Source organism: Hydra viridissima, unplaced genomic scaffold, assembly GCF_058129835.1.
Source record: "Hydra viridissima isolate aposymbiotic clone 2 unplaced genomic scaffold, HvirCarnegie_v1 scaffold_7, whole genome shotgun sequence".
NCBI lineage: Eukaryota > Metazoa > Cnidaria > Hydrozoa > Anthoathecata > Hydridae > Hydra > Hydra viridissima.
The window spans coordinates 18097144-18114807 of NW_028324306.1; the positions used below are offsets into that span (position 1 = coordinate 18097144).

At 30.8% G+C, this 17664-nt stretch overlaps 1 protein-coding gene across 2 annotated transcripts; it reads right to left on the minus strand.

Annotated features, from left to right (window-relative positions):
• Positions 1–519: 519 nt before the first annotated feature.
• LOC145184249 (uncharacterized) lies at positions 520–2409 on the minus strand. 2 transcript variants are annotated; one of them, XM_080059871.2, is made up of 2 exons: positions 2204–2409; positions 520–2113 (listed from the first exon to the last, which is right to left on the minus strand). In XM_080059871.2, exon 2 carries the CDS (start codon positions 2097–2099, stop codon positions 1383–1385), a length of 717 nt encoding a protein of 238 aa, XP_079915997.2. In that variant the 5' UTR covers positions 2100–2113; positions 2204–2409; the 3' UTR covers positions 520–1382. The 2 variants fall into 2 exon arrangements, with proteins under 2 accessions (XP_079915997.2, XP_089950327.1); XM_090094201.1 differs by having other exon boundaries at positions 520–2065; positions 2166–2386.
• Between the last annotated feature and the right edge of the window lie 15255 nt (positions 2410–17664).

Below are 17664 nucleotides of genomic sequence, written 5' to 3' on the forward strand. Positions count from 1 at the left end.
AAAAAAATCATCGTCCGAAAAAAAACATCAAATTGCCCGAAAACAATAAAAAATCTTAGTTCATCGATTTTCAGACAATGAATCAATGATTCTTTTTTGCGTTGCATTAAGCAGCTTATGGTGACTTTGATGATTGTTGAGAAGATCAAAGGCAAATTTAGACAGCACCCTCACCTTCAACTTCATCATTTGGTGCTCTAAATTGTTGTTGGTGTATCGTAAACAACATTCTGTTCTTGAGTCTGCCATGCTGAGAAAATGGACCGAATCAAGGAAGAACAAAAAAACCGAGCTTCGCTCGTTTTCGCGTTTTCATCTAAACTCAAAAAACTCATAAAAATGTTGAAATAAACATTAAAATTTACTAATATTTTCTCATGTTGGCAAATTTTCTTTAGTCAAATTTTAAATGGTTGGTCAAATCGGTAATAGTTTAATACAAATATCAATGAATGACTTTTTTTCAGTTTGGTGTCTGTTTTCTCTCGTAGTTTCGTTAGCTATAAATAAATTCCTATCTCAAAAAATTTGTGGAATACAAATTTGTGTATTCTGCTAATTGTAAGTAAAGCGTTTGTTACAGTACATATATAATTTATATTTAGTCATAGCAAACAAGTATTGAATAAAACGTATTAATTTCAAACGACGAAGCAACGAAAAATAATAGGAGTAATAAGAAGAGTAGAATAGAATATTTTTTAGAAACAAAATAGATTTACCGAAACAAAATAAATTTACTTAGAAATATGCGCTCACTATTCTTATTTTACATAAAAATATCAGCACAGTATTTTTAAAACTTGACAGCAATGCAAAAAAACTTCTCTATTAAAACGCTGATATTTAAGTTTCAACACAAATGAATTCGACCCAAAAAAAGTAAAAAATAGTAAAATTAAAAAAATAACTGAAATAAAAAACTTACACCAAAAATAAATTTAGAGCTTCTTAGAAATGTAACAAACGTTCAGTTTTTTTTTACTCTGTTTTAAATAAATGACAATGCAATCGGTTAATGTCTGTTTCTTGAGTTAGTAGTGGGCAACTCTGATTCATTTTCACTCAGCCGGGCCTGACATATCCAATAAGTGCAGCTTATCTAGTAATCTTTCCCGCACCAGTTAGAATTCAATTAAAACCCAAAAACAGAAGTAAGCGACACAATAAGAGTAATTGTTAATTCTATTGAACTCAACTTTAAAGATAAAAACACCAGTTCATTTTCTGAATGCTTTTCCAGATTTTTGTAGTTACAATATTTATTAAACGTTGGTTTTATTGCATTTGAAGTTAGATTCAAGTAATATCAGCGATTCTGAGATGTTGAAATAAGAAGAACGTCTACATTTTAGTTACCCGACGACACCCCCTCTGTCTCACTAAATTTCGTAAGAAGAAAATGCTTTTGCTGGAGGAACAAAAATAAATTGCGAAAATGTGTCTGCGTCATTAAAAGACTTAACAGTTGACACAGACTGGTTTATTTCCAAAGAAATCACGGCACCTCTACGACCTCGTTTTACGGCGCCGTTATAAATATTTTGTTCATAATTTTCTAAATACAATCGATTGAGGCCTAAGCAGCTTTTATCGATTGCTAATGAAGAATTATCAAATCTTCTTGTGGGTTCTGAATTTGACCGCTTTAGTTTGGACTCGCTGTCCCTGAATGATTTGAATAATGGTGAATGAAACAAACGTTTCACGGAAGGTGAATCCTTTCTTGAAATTTCTTTGTGGTTTCTGCAGTCTGCACCCAAGCTGGCAGATTTTTTTAATTTTGTATTTAAAAGTTTTTTTGCTGGCTTTGACTTTCTATGCGCTATTCTTTTAGGGGATTCAACATTTTTACTCTCATAACTGGCTACTGAAAGACTTGAGTTAGTTGATGTCAAACTTTCCAGCAGTTCAGTTTTTTCGATTGGTTCGCATTGTTTATTCTCTTTTCGCAAACTCCTTGATTTTCCATTTTGGCTGCCATTCCAGAACCTCATTTTATGCTCATTTTCAAAATTGAACTTTGACTGATTTTCGCTTGCAATCCCGAGGTGCAAATCATTCGCTGAAGAAAATGGCGCGCTTTCAGATTTTGTCATTTTTAAACTTTTTTCTGCGAAAAAAAAAAATTCATTTAAAATTAATTGATGTAAATTTTCACTCACATTTCATATTTTCAAACAACTGTTTCATATTCACGTACATTTTATAAACACATTCGATACAATGCTGAGGCGACCCTTTACAATCTAACAAACAGCATTTCAAAAATTATTTCTGCACATCGAAGTTTTAAATTTCTTCAACAGCCAAATGTTATGTTTCTAATTAAAATCTTGTACGTTTTTTAAAAATGTTTCAATGTTTTATCGGCGTCATTACAATTATGCCGATTTCAAAACCATGAATAAGGATCTTTGCATTTGACTCACAAGCGATCGAAACTAATGAACACGTGACTCAATCAAAGATGTATATATGAATACCTAATGTATTCATCATTCAAAATGCTTCGAGATGACTGGCGTTAATTTTTTATTCCTGATTTTAAACAATAAAGAGCGATCCTTTGAGTAAGGAATTCGGAGAGAACTTCGATAGAGAGATGCGTTTAAATAGCAAAAAATCTTCTATTTACTTTAAACCGTTATTAATAGCACCAATCAAAGGCGGTTATAAAAACTCTACTCATATCCAAAATTGACATGGTTGCTATGGCAATTGTAGAAATCACTAAAAATAAGTTCACAATATTTTAGATCAAAACCGAAAATAGCACAAAATTGCCACGTGGCTTTATTCATACTTCTTTAACTTCGACATCATAAAACTTTGTTAAACTGCTGATTGACTTTGAACCTTTTTCGTCTTTTTTACTTGTGTTTGATGAAGTTTCTCTTACAAAAAAAAAGTAGTTGATCATTTGTATTGAACATTTTAAAGTAAACTTTGTATAATATTAGTGTTCATACCTATAAAAAACTGCTACATCATTTATACAACTTTTGTTTGTTTACAATTTTATTCGTGCTTTTAAAAGTTTGAACTGTTAAGAAAAAAAAATTTTAAAGAAGAAAAATTCCGTCTGATGTACACAATCTACTTGTTTATACAGTTTCAGTTTTTCAATGTTTTTCAATTTCATTCAACTTCCTTTTTTTGTAAAAAAAGATAAAAGAATTCAAAACTTGAGGAAAATTTCTTAAGCTGCACCATTTTTAGCAGGTCAACAATTTTTAGCGGTAGGAGTGAGGGAAGAAACTGAATAAATTCTGAAAAATTTTCTTTTTTTTTTTAAAAAAGTTCACTGAAAAACTGCTTTTTTTAATCTAAAAAAAATAGCAATTTTTTAGTGAGCCACATAAACACATATTTTGTACTGCAACGCAACAATCGATGTTACATGGTCACACTTCCTTTCAGGTAAGTGCTATAAACTTAACTTTTTTTTCCCCTTACTTTAGTGTGTTTTTTAGGCGCGCAAACATCTTTTTTTAAATCATTAAATTTAATCCAACTGTTTTTTTTAAACATTGATTCAATAAAAAAAGTTATAAACATAGTTACCCATCATTCAAAGGCATTAGTTCAGTAAAAGTTAAAAAATTACTGACTCAAGTCATGTTAGATAACTTTTAGATTAACTATGAATGTAAGGTCTTAGTCACCAAAACAATGTTTCCAAATATGCCTCATCAACTATCTTATTGCCACGTTTTAGGCTGCCATTAAAGTCAGTTTAAACTTAGAATTTTAGTGACGCACTTAATTATTTTCCCGGTTATGTCAGCAACGTTCAACTTCAATTCTTCACAGCAACTGAAGTCCCTGCGTTGCTTCGTGTTTGGCTTCGTGTTTTTGGCTCTATGAGACTAACTCTGAACAGAGAAATTTTCATTTGGTTCTCAGACCTCTGAATTCTTGAGATAATATCTTCAGGTATCTGAATTCTTCCCCAACATGTTTGACCCACCATTTTCATCCTGTATCCATCCAAATCTAATATTCCCCTCACTTTTTACATCCCTCTTCGGACTGCAAGAGACAGTATGATTATTTCTGACCATGGCTATATTCAAAAAACGTATAAAACACAATTAAGTTAGTTGTTTTTATCAGTTTTTTAAAATTCAATACTGAATTTATAGAAATGCATGGAAAATGCGGACACAGGCAGTAAATTATAAAGTGCATTTATTAAAGAAAGATGGGGTGGGGTGGGTGGGGGGGGGGGTGAATTATTGAATACAACAAAGCCTCGTATTTTTTTTACACTATTTTTTTTTACACTATTTTATTTCCCTTCTTATTCCTTAATACCTTTTTAATAATGAATAAAATTTATAATAAATTTTTAATAATGAATAAAATTTATAATAAATTTTTAATAATGAATAAATTGAGTTTTTTATTCCTGATAAAAACAGCCGCTCTGATATAATTTTTGGGTGTCAAAGTTGAAAACAACATTTTTACACTATTTTATTTCCCTTCTTATTCCTTAATACCTTTTTAATAATGAATAAAATTTATAATAAATTTTTAATAATGAATAAAATTTATAATAAATTTTTAATAATGAATAAATTGAGTTTTTTATTCCTGATAAAAACAGCCGCTCTGATATAATTTTTGGGTGTCAAAGTTGAAAACAACATTTCACACCGATCCAAAATTGGCCCCATTCTGACCTTTGAGGACCATAATGATAACCAACAGGACATTAATCTATAAGGTTTTAAGTATCACCAGATGTTAAACTTAAAACCTAATCTCTAAATAATGCCCAAATAATAGCCTAAGGAGAAAAACACAATTAGAGTTTTATAGCATTTTGCACCACTGATCGTGCTTGGAGCCCCATTGTAAATCTATTTTTTTAAATTTGTTTTAGTGTATAAAATCTTAAATAAATATCTAAAACTCTTTATACAGGGTGATTACATTTTTCGCAGTTTTTTTAGTTTTATATTGTTAAGAATATACTGTGAGCCTAAGAGATCGCCAGGTTCAATGTCGTACCACTTAAACAAAACCTTTTGAATGTAAGAATATTTATCTCGGAGGTTTAGAAAATTGTGTTTTTAAAATCCGCACAAAGTACTTAGGGTTAAAAATAGGGCAAAGGGGTAAATTTGAGGAAGGCTAAACACATTCACGGTTTTGGAGGCATTTTTTAAAAATTTTTTAGTTTTTTATTTTATGTTATTTTTTATTGCACTTTTATATTATTTTTATTCATATTATAATTTTCATTTATATTTCTTTAAAATATATACTTAATTTTTATGTCACAAAGCTAAAAAGAAGAATGAAAATTTTTATGTAAAAAACCTCTTATAAATTTACAGTTATAGGAAGTTTGTTGCATAAAAATTTTCATTCTTCTTTTTAGCTTGTTCTGAAAAGAATACAAATGTTTGAAAAACTCTATTTTAAAGTAGATATTTTATAATATTTACAAATAAAAAAACAATTTTATATAAAAAAATCAATTTGCTCCGAATTCAACAACTGCTGATAGTAGTCTTTCCCCATAATCTGGATGCTTCATTTGTTTCTTAAAAACTTTGTCCTTGGTTGTTTAAACTTTGCGTGAATACTTTCTCCGAATTGTTCGACAAAGTTACTCAATCCTAGGTTATAGGTTTCCAAATAGGGTTGTACATGACACAGCAAAATGTGGACTTTCCATTGTGTATTTATTCATTTTATCTGAAATTTTATTTTGTGTATTTGTCTTTTTTTATCTTATATTTTGCTGCAATTTCTTGCACTAAAAGAAACAAGTTCTTTTAATTTGATTTTTTGAAGGTTGTAATTTAAAAACAAAATTTTTTACGATTCGAAAACCTCTTACGAAAACACTGAACAAATGGAATTAAACATAGGGATGATTCTGACGTATTTCGTTCAAGAGAATCCAAGCATTCTAATATTTTCATGAATGATTTTATTGATTTGTTGTCTACATAATTACAGTACCAACAACTAATGCTGCCAAGAGTTCATTCTATTCATAACTCAAACGTAGAAATTCCTTCACGCTATAAACAAGCTCTTTTCCCAGAATGCCTAGACCTGCTGAATAGTGAATTCCCAAACTTTAAGTTGAATGCAACTCAATAGGTAACATTTTGTAACTCAAACTTTCTATAACATACCATAGATTATAATTTCATTTTGGAATATCTTCACCGCCAGCTGGAAAATTTGATTATTGTAAAACACTGTTCACAAAGCTGAACCATTTTTCTTTTCATAATCGAAAACATTGATGACAACTTTAAAAAAAGAACTTCCACCATTCAATGAAATCCTGAAAAAGGCTGAAGTTGGATCTAAATCACTGAATGTCTTTCGAACAAATTTTCAGTACTCATATTAACTATTTATACTTGCACTTCCATATAAAACGCAATTTTAATGTCAAATTTTCAACATTTGCATCTAATTAAAGTTCATTAAATTGCTTGTTAACTTAAGAACAATGGTAAAAAATTTTTGATTTCTTCTTGCAGTGGGAGGCCGAGGCAAGTTAGGGACGGCATTTAAATCTTCTTGCATCCACAATATCTTCTGACTGGCAGTGGTTTCCAGAAGAATTTTGCTCTCTTGCGGAAACCAGAACATTCTGCGCGCAAAACATTGTTGGAAGACGGTTGCCAATGACTTTCGCCTCCCAAAAAATTTGGCCTTTCGGCAGAATGTTACTTTGCCTCCGGGAGACGTTATCAGCTCTGATTTGTGCGCTTGTTTTTGTTAACTTACGTAATGAGTGCTGTATGACTGTTTTTTTTTTCTATTATTAAAATTATCTATTATATTATTTTAAAAAGATTTTTTATGTAAGGGAGACCAGGGTTAGTTGGCTACAGGGGTAAGTTGAACTTTGGAATTTCCCACAGAAATTTCCAAAATTTACATGGAACCTTCCTACTAAACTAATTCATCTTTCAGTTTTGTATCAGGGCTGTATATATAACACTGTAAATCTAAAGACATGCGAAATTATAAAAGAAAAGTAGACCTATAAATTTTAAAATGCTTAAAAATGCTGTTGATGCTATTTTTATAGAAGGAAAGTCTATGCGATCGACTTAAGGTCACAAAATATTTATGGATAAAAATTATCAAGAATTTTCATTAAAAAAAAAAGATGCACTTGAAATAGATGCTTAAAATTGCTAAACTGGTCTCTTTTTTTATGGTGTGCCAAATTACCCTGAGAGTATAGGAAACTTTTTCCGGGCCGCGGTAAAATGGTTTGTTTTTTTTTTTTTTTGGGGGGGGGGGGGGATGAGCCTTTTTGGGCAAACAACTTTTTTTTTATAATATTTGACACTTAAAAATGCTTGCTAAATTCATATTATTTTGAACTGCAGTTTGATATCTTTAAAAAAATTCACCCAGAAATGCCCAGAGCTCAAAACTAAAACTGTAGCCAAATAGCCCGGTCCCCCTATTGCATATTGTTACTTATTATTACTTAATTATTGTAAAGTATAAACTTCCTAATACAAAACGTAAAACATCCTGGCCAAGTTTAAGTTTGCGCAGGCTATGTTTTACATCTCTGGCGATGATTTGGTGGTTTTTACGGCTTGCAGTATTACATCTCATTTTCATAAAGATATTTAAAAAATATACAAAGCTTGTCATGAATTTTATCTTGAGATTTCAGAATTTTTTTTGAGGTTTCAGAATTTTTTTTTCGTAAATTTAAATCAATTTCTGCATTATACTACGTTTTAGAAACTTGAGTGGCCTAGAATTAGTAATTTCACCCTAACAATTAAAAATTGGTCGGAACAGTGCTACCATCTAACCATAAATTATTTTCCCAAGTTTTTTCATCAAATCTACAGTTTACATTCTCAAGAATCTACATATCCTCACAGAAAACACCATAGGAGTTTACCATGTTCCTTAAAGCAATTCAATTTATTATGGTTCACTTCACGGTCATTCTACATTTATGAAAGCTTGGGATTTTATTACGCGCATGCGTCTGGAGCAAATAGTCATTTATCTAAATTTTTATTTACCGTGTTAAAAACTTATTACGTAGCTTGTATGATTGTTCCCCACTTTTAAAAGCAATTTTATGTGATTGTTAACATTTAGACAAACAAAATGGTATTTTACATATTTGAGCTGTTATATACACAAAGCCCAAGTGAAATTTATGTTTTAAAATCTATTAGACTGATTGGAACAGTAAAGTGTAATATTATTTAAAATAACACTTCATATACATTTCTATTATGGACGAAGCAAAACTTTTATGACGTTTGGGTTTTCAATAAAAGTATGATTGATTGTCTCTCCAAAAATATTAATCTTATAACCTGTCATTTTTTTATGAAATGAAACTTCAATACTGGGTTAAGAGCTTTTCAAAAACTTCATTTAAAAGATGGCTGGAAAACATCAACAAAAGCTATTGAGATTTTGCAAAATTTGTGGAAATATGACAGGAAAAGACTCTTTTTATCAAACAACTGCCAGTAAGATTGAAAGAATGTTTGATTTAAAGGAGTCAGAGAAATACCAGAAATTATTCACTGGTATAATCTATCATTGAATGGTTGTGATCGTTTAGTCCAATATGTTTCAAATTACAGTAATCTAGATAGAAAGACAGTTACGTGTTGAAAAAGAATTTTTAATTGGCTGATAGAAGTAACTCAAGCTAACTCTTACATATTATATTTGTTAAGTCGTCCACATAATTCAAAAAGAATTACTCTAAAAAAATTTAAGGAAAAACTTATTGAAGAACTAGTTAATTCTTGTATTACCATGATGCCTGATATTTCTACACTTTTAATAAGAGTTCGACAAGTTTCAAATCCAGTCTTAGAAAGATTCAACAATAAAAGACATTTGATTAAATACGTTGAAACCAATAGAAATTGTGTGGTCTGTAGAACTCCTGTCAATAGAAAGCGCACAAATTTTATACGTTCTGGCTGCAGTAATGAATCTCATTTGCATCCTAAAGATTGCTTTTTCATTTACCATTCCAGGTAGTTTTTTTTTATCATTGGAAGTGCTTGAGAATTTGTTTTTTTTAAGCACATTTTTCAAACTATTTGATTTTTTTCTTTTTTGATTTTCTAAATTCAGTTCTAAAAAAAACTGATTTTAGCTTTTTTTCTGTTCTCAAGAGAAAAGGAAAACCATTTTTTATTACTTATGATTCCATCGCCGATGCAAGTTGTTAGAAATGTCTTTTAAGATATTTTATTATTAAAATATGTTAAAGAATTTTTTTTTTGATTTCATTTTTTTTTCTTTTAATAAAAAACAATGTTTTTGAACTCCTTGCATTTTTCAGTATAAAATGCTATGTATTTAACTTTTATATATTTAAAAAGATCTTTTCTTTAGCTTTCTTTACATACATACATACATACATACATACATACATACATACATACATACATACATACATACATACATACATACATACATACATACATACATACATACATACATACATACATACATACATACATACATACATACATACATACATATTATATATATATATATATATATATATATATATATATATATATATATATATATATATATATATATATATATTTTTTGTTATGGTTTCAAACAGATTTATTACTTAAATTTCTATTAGTTTTGAATATGTGATCTTAATTTTTTTTAGAATTTAGAGCGGCGAAAAGTTTTTTTAAAAAAACTACGATGGTGAAAGAGTTAAAAAGAAACATAGTGATGTTTTAGCCATTTTTTACAGAATTTAGAACAGTTTAACTTTTTAGCCGAAAAATTTTTTAACAAAAGATATTTCAATTTTTTAGCAGACGCTTACTTTTTTAACTTAAAAAAACTTTTCAGTATAAAAATTAAAATTTTCTTTGTTTACAAACGTTCTTATTTATTTTTATGTTTTACTGTAAACACTTTTGATTCTGTCACAACGAAGTTGCATAATGTAAGTTGTTGGTTGTAAATTGACGATATCATCGTTTTGAAAACTTTTTTCTTTTTTTCCCATTTCTAGAAGTTAATAAAAGATCTATTTTTAAACATTTATATAACAAACTTTTATTGTTGATTTTAATTAGAGATAAAACAATCGAGGTCGATTTGTTTCGAACTTGAAGCTTCGACGTCGCTAAAAGTCGTGTGTGAAAGTAACAGTCGTGTTTCGAAATCGTTAAAAAGTTGTATAAAATTTAAGTAAACGGTTTTCAAAATCGCATTAATTCGAATAAAATATATTTTCGCGGTTTTCAAAATCCTAAAAAGTCGTATAAAATTTAATTTGACGGTTTTCAAAATCGCATTACTTCGAATAAGGTATATTTTCGCGGTTTTCAAAATCGTAAAAAGTTGTATAAATTCGAAAATGGCGTGTTCTAAACTTGTTTAAAATTTCTAACGGCTTTCAAAATCGCTACCAAAAATTTAATTGTGTTCGAAATCGCTTGAGTAAACGAAACGAATGCACGCAAAAAAGTAAACAAACGAATGTCGAGTGACTTAGTTCAGGTTTTAAGCTCAATGACTTAAAGTTCTATAAGCCCTTCTAATTTCTTAAAAATAAAAATTTGAAGTACACAACACCATAGGCGCCGAGTTCACGGGGCAACAGGGGCAGTGACCCTCCCCCCCCCCCCCCCCCCAGAAATTTATACTAATAATATATAATCACGGATTATTACGGGGGCGAATAGATACTATCGCCCTCATGATAATCTGTGATAATATATTATTAGTATAAATTTCCAGGGGGGCCACTGCCCCTGTTGCCCCCGTGAACTCGACGCCTATGCACACCATTGTAACATTACAGAAATACAGAATATACAAAAGAGATGCTAAGAGCCTTGCATTTATTTAATAATCATTCCAGATTTCAAAAATCCAATTCCTTAAACATGTGAAAAAATAATTTGCATATTATCGATTATCTAATCTAAAATAATCCTAGCATGCTACCTTAGTAAAGAACACTTAGTTGTCCGCTTCCAGTCTTTTATTCTCATTTTTTAGTGCTAGTTCCTGGCCTTGGGAGCCTAAATGATGTCTATCTTGCCTTTTCTAGTTTAACGATACTAAAGATTTCTTTGTTAATGTGGCGGTATCATCATCATCATCATCATCATCATCATCATCATCATCATCATCATCATCATCATCATCATCATCATCATCATCACCATCATCAACAACATTTTGATCTCTGTCTGGAGCAGTTCTAACTGCCATTTGCTCTTCTATGAGCGGTATTCCTAAACTGGTACAAAAGAGTTTAAGAGATTGAAGTTCTCGTTGATGAAAACTAACTTCTCAGTGGTTTTTGGAGACAACCTGCATCTCTTTTCGTGGACCACCTGCGCAGCTTCACTAAAGGCCTGCTCACTTGAGGCACTTGAGGCTGGCAGGCAATAATACTCCCGTACAAGTCCTGCCAAGATTGGCATCTCTCTGCGATGTGTCCTCCATCAGTCAAGGACTTCAACCTTCGAATCTATCACAGTTGTTTCTCTGAATTTTTCCCACTCAATGGTAATCGGAGGACCCTCAGCTGTAGCATTTGTCTGCCTGAATTGACTGGATACAGTCTAAAAGGAAGGAAAGAAGTTAAACGTTTAGTAAACTTCGTATAACTTCGATTACTTTAATCTAAAATTGTTTAAATTCAAATAATTTAAAAAACTCGTTTCTCGAGTTCTACAATCAGCTCAACCATTAAAAGGACTTCAACTTCAGTGACACTGTTCCTTCTAATTTCTTTGACCCTCAGAGAAGCACACCTATCCACAAGATGAAAAATGGCTATAAGTGCTCTACCCATTGTAATTTTTTTATTACTCAAAATTGACTCAGAGATGATTCGGCATGTGGTCAGGAATGGCAGAATGGTTGCAACCAGCTCATATTGTTCATCCGTAGGAATGGGTGTGGTCCATTCCTTTTTGTCCGCCATGAGATCACACAGCACACTTCGGAGATGTCTAAGAGCATCATCTGGAAAGAGTTCCATCTGGTAGCACAAGGAACACTGACCTTTCTGTAGGGCACTGAAACAAAAACTAAAATAAAATTTCGCAAAAAACTTCGCATGAAATCGTAAACTCTTAGAAAACTTCGTTTGAATTTAAAAAATATTTGTAAAAATTTGACATTAACTCGTAAAACTTCGTATTCATATCAACTTAAAAAGTTAAAAGTATTACAATTCATTTCGAGGCACTGCTTTTTTAACACCCCTTCAGCAAGAGGAGAGTGATGGACTCGGGTGGAGATTGTCCTGCATACTGTGAGGAGGGAAAATGATAAAATTGTAAACATTATCTTTAAGTTTTAACCGACTCAAGCATATAATATTCGACAAAAAGAGTGAGTCAACCAACAAAAAGTACGCACGGAGACTTATTGAATTTGTCATATGAATAAGATGATAAAGCGAAAAGAAAAGTAAAAAGCAACAACAACCAAGAAAAGAAGTACGCACAGAGACTTATTGAATTTGTCATATGAATAAACGATAAAGCGGAAAGAAAAATAAAAAATAACAACAACCAAGAAAAGATGTACGCACGGAAACTTATTCAACCTGTCATATAAATAAATGATGAATAAGTAGCAAAACGGTAAACAACCGAAAACTATAAAAAGCTCAAAAAAGAAAAGAAGACAGTTTTTTTGGAGAACAGTTTTTTGAAGAAGAGTTTTTGAAGGGGGAGATGGTAAAGTAAGAGTTAAGAAGAGTAAGAGATTTAAAAGAGAATTTTATGAGAAAAGAGATTTAAAAGTGAATTTTATGAGAAAAGAGATTTAAAAGAGAATTTTATGAGAAAAGAGATTTAAAAGTGAATTTTATGAGAAAAGAGATTTAAAAGAGAATTTTATGAGAAAAGAGATTTAAAAGAAGATTTTATGAGAAAAGAGTTTTAAAGAGATTTAAAAGAAGATTTTATGAGAAAAGAGTTTTAAGAGATTTAAAAGAGGAATTTATGAGAAAAGGATTTTTAAAGATTTAAAGAGCATTTTATGAGAAGTATTTACGAAGATTTTAAAGAGAAACTTACGAGAAGAGTTGGTAAGAAAAGATATTTGAGTAACTTTAAATAAGCGTTATTATCTGTATTGATTTATTGATATTTGCATGAGTTAATTTTAAGAGAATATATATTGATGAGAATATTTGAGAATATTTATTAAGAAAAATAAGTAAGAGAAGAAGAACCAGTAGTAGTACTTTTGTTTGCATTTCGATTAATAATAATATTGTTGTTATTACTATACGCGTTAAATATTGTTATTGAAAAGTTTGATCCTTTACCGCGCACCTTAACATATCCGCGCCATTACACTTACGTCACACAAATATAAGAGTGCTTACCGTTACACATTAATAGAACATTTGTTGAGTTTTATATTATAGAATATACTGAGCAGGGGCGTGTACAGGAATTTTTTTGGGTAAGTCGCATTTTAGCATCCCCCCTCTCCCCCTTCCTCATGACAAACGCATATATGAGGTAAGACGGCTAAGCAATCGCCCGATATTTTATCGCACATGATGCTAACCATTATCAAGCATCATCGCTTCGCACACTATCTATTTTTAGAAGAAAATGATGATAACCATAGTCAGCACCAACGCTAAGCAATTACACAAGACCTATTCTTATATGAAGTCTAAATTTAATGTTTAAGAAATGTTTAATAAATCGCGAGGTTAGAATTATTTTATTCTATCTCCAAGTTTAAATGTTGGGAGAAAGTTTTTGATTTTTTCTAAAAGTAAAAATTGTTTAAAGTTTTAGCTTTTATTTTTAAAGAAATAATAACTTATCTTTAAATAATTTATGTTTGAGCAATTTATTTAGAAAAAAAATTAAAAAATAATGCGTATTTTAAAAGTTATTTATATTAACTAAAATTAATAACTCATTTTCTCCTAACTTAAAATTGGAGATGGAAAAAAATAATTCTAAGCTTGCGAAATACATACCAAACAGGGTGTATGTATGAAGGGAAGTCCAAATTTAATTTTTAATGTTTAAAACCCTTTCTTTCTTTTTATATTGTTTAAAATGCAAGTAATTAAAAAGATACACAGCTTTGCATAAAATAATTGGGGATGTCCATTGATATATTTTGATATATGCTTGTTGTTAATTATAGTCTTCTCCTCCTGATGATAAATATCAATAGAATTTGACTAAAACTTTACTCAGGGTGTAATTGAAAAGGGAAGTCCGGAATTAGTTCTCTAAGAAATAACAACTTTTATTTTTTTTAAATCAATAAAAGAAAATATTTTAAAAATGAAGTACTTTATAACTTAATAAAAAAAGGTATGTCCATTCAAGTTTCTTATTAATTTGTTTAAGTCAAAAATTAAAACAACCTCCGTTTAAATATATAAATATATAAATCTTTTTTTTTTTTAAGTAAACTTTAGACAGTTCTCGATTTGACAAGCACTATAATAAAATACTAAACCGTAAATCTAACTGTTATCCCGGATTAATAACTTCTTACCATCCGTTCGAACAATTAACCTTGTATAGTGTGCTTAACTATTGCTTTAGTTTGCTATAATTATTCGCTCTATTTGCTTTTATCTACCGACGCATCATATTTATTCAACGAAATATTGAAGTTGTGAAAAAAAATATATATATACATATTTTGGGTATGTCCAGCGACGTAGCAGACATCCCCTAGACACGCCCCTGCTGAGGACGGCGAATTTAAGTTAAGCCTTTTTGATTAGACCTTGCCCATTCCTAACCAAGCTATTCCCAAACCTCGCCCTTACCTAACCAAGTACTCCCCAGACCACTAACCTCGTTCCCAACCTCCATATACCTAATCCAAACATAACACTAAACCCAAACTTCCCCTTACCTTCGTTGACTAAACAAAATAAATAACAAACATTAAAATAAAATTAATTAAATAAATAAGCAGAAATATTTGAAAAAATCCACCGCCCTCACAATACATCGAAAGCAGCCTTGATATCAGGCTGTTTGTTGACAATCCTTTCCAGGGCCATGTTAAGCTTGTGGTCAATGCACGTGATTGAGCCACTTTCAAGATCAGCAATATTCTCTGACTCCCTTAGTGCAGTTTTTACATTTAAAGCTTGGTCACACACAACAACCCGCTTCTTGACTATTTTGAGTGATCAAAACTTTTAATTAAGTTGCCAACTGAGTAGAAATGTTCTGACCAGTGTGCTTACCTGGGAATGAAACAACTCCAACAGTTACCTTTCGTAGAACAAACTCCTTGGTGATGTAGTGAAGAGTCACCGCCACTAACGGATTGTTGTTGCGTGAGGTCCAGATGTCAGTGCTGATTACAACTCAGTCGCAATAAGGAAACTCCTTGTCAAACATGCTTTTCATGGCCATCTGCAGATTCCTGTAGAGGAGAGGTAACTTGAAGCGTGCCAAGAGGCATCATTTTAACCTTAAACCTCGAGTCAACGTGGGCAAGTAGTCTTTGAAACGGCATAGAGTCACACATGGAGAAAGGCTGATTATCAGTTGCAAGGTAAATCATGAGCTCCATGCCACCACGAAGTTGAGTGATGCTCTATGTTGGATAGTACAGATTCTTTCTGGTTTTTCGAACCCTTTTTTTTTCCTTTGACTTAAAAAAGTTGTTTAGATTTGCTAACATTGAATTAACTTCGGATAACATCGTTTACATCAATAAAAATCATATAAGTTCGACATGAAGTCGTATAATTTCGCTACATCGCATCGTAACATGTATTATTTAGATAAGTTACCAGTGCCAACTGTTTCCAGTTCATCTTCTGCCTCTTCAACTTTGTCCTTCTTGGCAGCTTCTGCCTCATCTTGTATCTTTTGATTCTAACACATTTCGATGTACTCATCCTTATGGTTGGAACGCAGGTGACCACTCAGGGTCAATGTTAACCCAGAATTCATTTTTTGGTCTTTCTTGCAGATGTTGCACGCACCATAGGCCTTATCTCCCCTGCGTTCCTTCAGGAAGTACTTCCAAACCAGCGAGTGATGGGTCTTTGACATATTTTTTTGATGTTTTACAATGTTTAAATCTTGTTAAACAACATACACAAAGTTATAAGGTTTTCAAATTCGTTAAATGTATGTAAACAAATTTATACGATTTTAATAACCGTAAAAAGTTGATTATTTACAACTTTTTGCGGCTCTCAACATTGTCTTAATTATGTTTTAACAACTTTTAAAGGTTTTCAAAGTCGATTAAAATTAAAATGTTAAAGTTACGACTTTTTATGGCTCTCAACATCATTATAATTAAGTTTTAACGAATTTTAAAGGTTTTCAAAGTCGATTAAAAATTAAAGCTACAACTTTTTACGGCTTTGATAACCGCTTAATTATTTTTTTTTAACAAGGTTTTAAAACAATGTTTCAAATAAATGACTTTAAAAAAACAGTAGCTAAATAAAACACCGTTTTAAAAGCGAGTGCTATTAAAACTCGGTTTTGTTGGTGTGAATGGGGTATAAGTTGCTTTTGTTAAGTTTTAAACTTCATTGGCACAAAATCCAGCAAAGCTTATGTCAAAAATATCATTAATATGTAATATAAAAATGATGTAATATAATTAATATAATAATATCGGAATTTCTGAAAAAAGTCGGATTTTTTTAAAAATTAACTTCGGAACTCAGCGAACAACTCCAATCAAGTTCAAAGTACGAAATATTTTTACCTGTTGGGATAAAGTCGGAGTCGGAATGTTGGACTTTTCCGGCATTTTTAGGAATTAACACAATATCCACAGCAACTCGTGCATTCTTCATTCAGAATAGGCGTGATTAGGACAAAAGATTTAGACTATACTTTTTCTGAAGATATTATCTCAATAACAGATAAAAGTTGTGAAATTTTTGTCTGTTATTATAGAAATATCGGCAGAAAAAGAGTATTAGCTGTTTATCCCTAAAAACCCAGAAAAAACAACCGTTTATACAAAATGGCTAATGCGATTGACTAAAATGAATTCGAAAATGCGGAATTGACGCATTTTAAAGGTGGAAATGAAACACTCTCTTATTCAATTATATGTCATTAAAGTATGCTTTTCAAATTTCTCAAGTTTAAAAAATGTACGCAACAAATACTATTTGAAATAGTTAACAAAATACCACGTGACCAGTTTTACAAAACATGAATCCATATTCAGCTCGTGTTACAGAGCTGAATAAGACTGTTTTTGAATTCGACGAGAAATGCTGAATTTTAAAAAATAAATGAGTTAATACTCATTGCTATTTAAACTTAATAGCATTATTCATTCAAAAATGCTTCCAAAAAGGTTCGGAAAAGGCAATAAAATGGCGTTACATTACTTTAATCAGTTTTTATTTTTTACTGTAATTCCAGTATTTTTTATTATAACTGTTTTCCTCTAACTCAATAGAAAAAAAAAAGTCTTGTTTACAAGAAGTTAAATAAAGTCAAAGTTAAAGTCATTTGTCTTCAAGAAGTTAAATTTTTATGGGTGTTTTTAAAAATACTTTGGTAAGCTTTTGGTAAGTTTTTATTATATTAAGGTTAAACGCCGAGCATGTTCAAGCTACTCAAGGACTCAAAATCTTTCATGATACCCCTAAACAAGCTTCTG